This window comes from Macadamia integrifolia, chromosome 1 (genome assembly GCF_013358625.1).
Source record: "Macadamia integrifolia cultivar HAES 741 chromosome 1, SCU_Mint_v3, whole genome shotgun sequence".
In the NCBI taxonomy this organism is placed as follows: domain Eukaryota; kingdom Viridiplantae; phylum Streptophyta; class Magnoliopsida; order Proteales; family Proteaceae; genus Macadamia; species Macadamia integrifolia.
In genome coordinates, this window is record NC_056557.1 from 8,385,973 (window position 1) to 8,390,222 (window position 4,250).

The window sequence follows — 4,250 nt, forward strand, 5'->3', positions numbered from 1 at the left end:
AGATCGATCTCTCTCCTATTCCCACTAGAATTGCTGATCGGTTCTGATTTTTGGAGACTTTTATCAAAATCTGAATTATACCTCTTGAATGTTACAACAAATAAAATAAAAAAAGAAGAATACAACGGATGGGGGGTTGAGAAGGGTGAAAGAGAATAAAGGAAGTGGCTATCTCAGCCTGGGCTTCTCACCCACAGCTATCTCAGCTGATCTAAGCATTTGGTTGCAAACTTTCTTTCATAAATGCAAACTTTATTTATTCAAATCTATCCAATAATGTGACATGTGCCTCTCTATTTATAGAGGGGAAGTTTACAATCATATTAATACCATGAGCTAGTTTCCAAATAGCATTAGACACTTCTATTACAACTAGGAATTCAAAATAGGACTAGGACTTGACTTTATGACTCCAACATGGAGTAGGACTAACTAACTAATAGTCCATATAGGACTTTACAACCAACTAATGGCCTAATGAGCCTTTATTGAATTAAATAGCAACTAATTAAACTAATGAATAAAATCCCTTTTTCTACCTTCTACCTATATTTTAGGCCTATTAAAGTGTCCAATTTCAAAGAAAACCCATTGGATCAAAGGCCCAACACATACATAACACAACCCAAGGCTTATTTGCAATAAAATAAGTCCAAGTGATTTATCTATATCAAGGGTGGTGGGGAGGTTCAGTCGAGGTCACAAGGGGGAAAATGGAAGATGGGGTGAGGTTACCGCAGGAGACGGGAGAAGATGCTGTCACGGCAGAATAGTAACCTAAAAATTTAGGAGAGAAAGGTAGAACAGGGAGAACTTGATGGGGAGGATGATGGATACTTCAGCTCTGATACCAATTGTTGAAGGGCTGATTAGAGGAGAGGGAAAATCGCATAAGAAGGAGGGGGGAGAAGAAGAAGATCACACAATCACTCTAGCCACATGGCAACACTCACAAACGCTTTACTATTTCATTCTTCAAATTTGTGTTCTAATTGCACGGTTACATGCACTTAAATTAAAAAATAAAAAAAGAAACCCAGCATGAAAAGGAAACTTACTCTAATTGGAAACTCAAATTAATTAGGAAATTAAATCCTAATAGCTATCTCCTACTATTGCATGCTAATCCCAAAATAGAAATAAATAAAAATCCTAAAATATCATACTAGCCAAAGACCCAAATTGGACCATTCATCTCCATCTGGATACCCAAATGGGTTTTGATCGGTCCAAGGTAATGCACCTGCATCAGCCTCTCCATTTTCATGTGTCCTTAAATTTTGATACTTGTAATATCCAGGGTTGACCTAAACAGAACCACAGAATCCCCACTCTCCTCTCTGTTTTGCTAATTTTTTTATTTTTCCTCATTGACACCTTCGAGGTGTCAAATGATTTGTTACCTCTTTTATTTACCTAACCCATTAATTCACATTCAGAAATTGAAGAGGACAAATTTGTAATTTGACAGATGCACTTAAAACTCATGCTAGATGAAGATCTCCCCTTCAAATTGTGTTAGTGGGGTCACAACAGTAAAATTTCCCATGCATCATCATCTCCTACCCCATGCTCGGAAGGGCTGCTTCATCTTCTGGAAAACAAGCTATCAGGTCCCAACATCCAAACAGAAGACATTGGCTTCTTGAATCTTTGCTTCTTAAACCACAAAACAACGTGCATTCAGTTGGTGGTTGTGACTTGTGAGAGCAGGATAGGCACTGGTTTGTGCTTCAGCTGGTTATAAGGAGAGCCATGGATATGGTCATGTCAGGTTCAGCCGTGAAGCAATCAGTGAGGATTAAGAGTTGTAGAGATTTAAGAGTTGGGTTTGTGAGGTCTGCATCCATCAAGAGGATTGCTTCTTCGAGATGGTTGGATTCATGAAGATGGGTTACTTACAGATTGATCTTTGTGACTCCTTGGGAGAGATGGGCAACAGAAAATGCTACCTCTCTTGCCGGATGCCACAAAATTTCGGAATAGGGGCAAGAAGGGAGAAAAACCAGAATCTGTACTTTTGGACCTTGGTTGGGGAAAAAACCTGGTGATGAAACTCAGAGAAACTGATTGCATGAAATGGCTTTGAGTTTAATATTTTGGTTTACAATTTTACCCTTTGTATTTTCATCTCATTTGGGTAGGATTTGGCTATTCAATTTTAATTACGAATTTACCCCTGATATGTGGCAATGTGTAAAGAGGTGTAGAAAAAGGCGGGTTACAAGTTTAGTTTGTCACCTTGAGAGGTGTCAACCAGGAAAAACCCTTTTCTTTGTCCCTAATAAAATTTCATTTGACAATGTAAGAGCTGTAAGGTGTTCATCCTTTATCATCCTCATTTTGCTTCAATAGGGAATTGATGTGCGAGATGTGTGACCCTACACTCGACTAGTATCTTAGCTGTATCAGATTTGGTTCTAAGATAATTAGGGGTTGTCCCAAAGGGTTTTGCCGGTTCTGAAAGGGAAAATAAAATAAAAAGGAAAAAGGTTCTAGATTAGGGTTTCCAAAATAAATTCAAGAAATTATCTTTAATTTGAAGTCCTCAGATTTTATGAAACTTGAAAGAATAACATGAAGTTGTATCAGGGCATCTTATATGAGATGAATTTTTCCTCCCATTTGGAAAACAAATGGGATTCCTTAGAAAAATCCTCATGTGAAGGAGTATATACTCTATTTTAGTTTTCAAATCTAATTTCTTTGGCTATCGTTTGTCTTATAATTCATCATCCAACCTGTTTGACATGTGGCAGGGTTCTGTAGAATTGAATGAGAAAGTGACTCCATTGCCTCCACCGAAAGGGCTTCCACAGGTGATAGAACGCAAATTTGGAATACCTACTGGAAAAGAAAAAGTTTCTGGTGATCTCGTCAGTGCACTCTGTTTGGATGGTGCGAAAGATAAAAGCTCCATTGCGTCTCCTTTGGACTGGCAAACATTTGAGTGTAAGTAATTAGTAAGATATGCTTGCAAGTTGATTCCGTGAACGAGATCCATAAGTATACATACCTAAAACACTTCCAACATTAACCATTGATTTGGCTACGGTTTCTCTCTATTTGATCAATTGGGGAAAATTTGGTCTTGTCAACTGCAGACCTAAATGGCTTTTCAAATCTCTCTTATTGTTTATCCTATTCCTGGCTGATATGATTGATATACTCACCATCTCACTGAGTAACACTATTTCTGACTAATTTCGAGAGCTGATGATCCACAACTACTGTACTATTCTAAATGCTGGGACAGAATCTGTAGGTTTAGAAATATTTGTATTTTCCACTGGGGTGAGCCATTAAAATTAATTCCCACCAGCTTGTAAAACAGGAGCAGAGGTTTCAGTTTGAGAGTTACCAAATTTCACATCTCAAATCAAAGTGATCACGTGGAGATGTATGAACCCCATCAACAAGGTCAATACTAATGGATATTTCATGTCCCAACCCACTTTGTAGTCAAGAGTAATTTCTCCAAAATATCAGTACTATAGATCCTTGAGGAACATTTATCTTAAAACAGTAACATCGGACAAAACCATGTTTCCTGTTCTTGATGAGTACAAGTATTCTCCATGACACTAAGTCACATTCATCCATGCGTATACCCACGTTCCGGATAGGACATCATAGTGACTCCTTCACATTTCCTCTGGTTGCCTTTTGGGGTTTCGTAAATGATAGGTACTCTCCTGCGTAGGGTACCATTGTTGAGATGTAATGGACCAGCTTGGCATTCATCCCCCAATAGCATGGTTGAGAAGTCGACCAAGTCTTCGGATATAGTGGTTAAGTACCTGCTCTTTTCACATCTAGCAAGTAACTGGTTTAGCTGTCTGAAAAGCTTTAGATAAGATTACTAGGATTTTTTTTTCTGGTATTTATAAATGTTCAGCTGCTGTACCCTGCTGATTGTTGGTCTAAATTGGTCCATAACTGGGGCTTATGCAATGCAGTATGGAGTGCATGTATTGAACTTTTCCTATTTTGAAAGTTATTGATGTGATTCAGGGTTCTAAAAGGCATTTTAGAAGCAAATAAGTGCTAAAACCACACTGAGAAACCAAGATCAATATGGTGGGATCAGAATATGGAACACAGGAGATTTTCAGTATCTTGCAAAATATTGATCGGATGGGTCTGATCTTCGGGGCGTTTTTATTCTTTCTCTTTCCTCCTTTATCCCCCAAAACTGAAAAAAGAGGGGGAGAGGAATTAGTCAAAGATAATTTATTGTATCTCTAATC

The 4,250-nt window shown here is 38.1% G+C and overlaps 1 protein-coding gene across 3 annotated transcripts in view; it reads left to right on the forward strand.

Moving 5' to 3' along the window:
- LOC122076745 (probable ADP-ribosylation factor GTPase-activating protein AGD15) overlaps positions 1–4,250 on the forward strand; it is a 36,729-nt gene that overhangs the window by 24,131 nt on the left and 8,348 nt on the right. For all 3 annotated transcript variants that reach the window (XR_006139801.1, XR_006139960.1, XM_042642637.1), the window contains exon 7: positions 2,760–2,952. Coding sequence is in view for 1 of the 3 variants with exons in the window: in XM_042642637.1 (XP_042498571.1) it covers positions 2,760–2,952 (193 nt within the window). In the remaining 2 variants the exon portion in view is untranslated. The remainder of the gene's footprint in view (positions 1–2,759; positions 2,953–4,250) is intronic.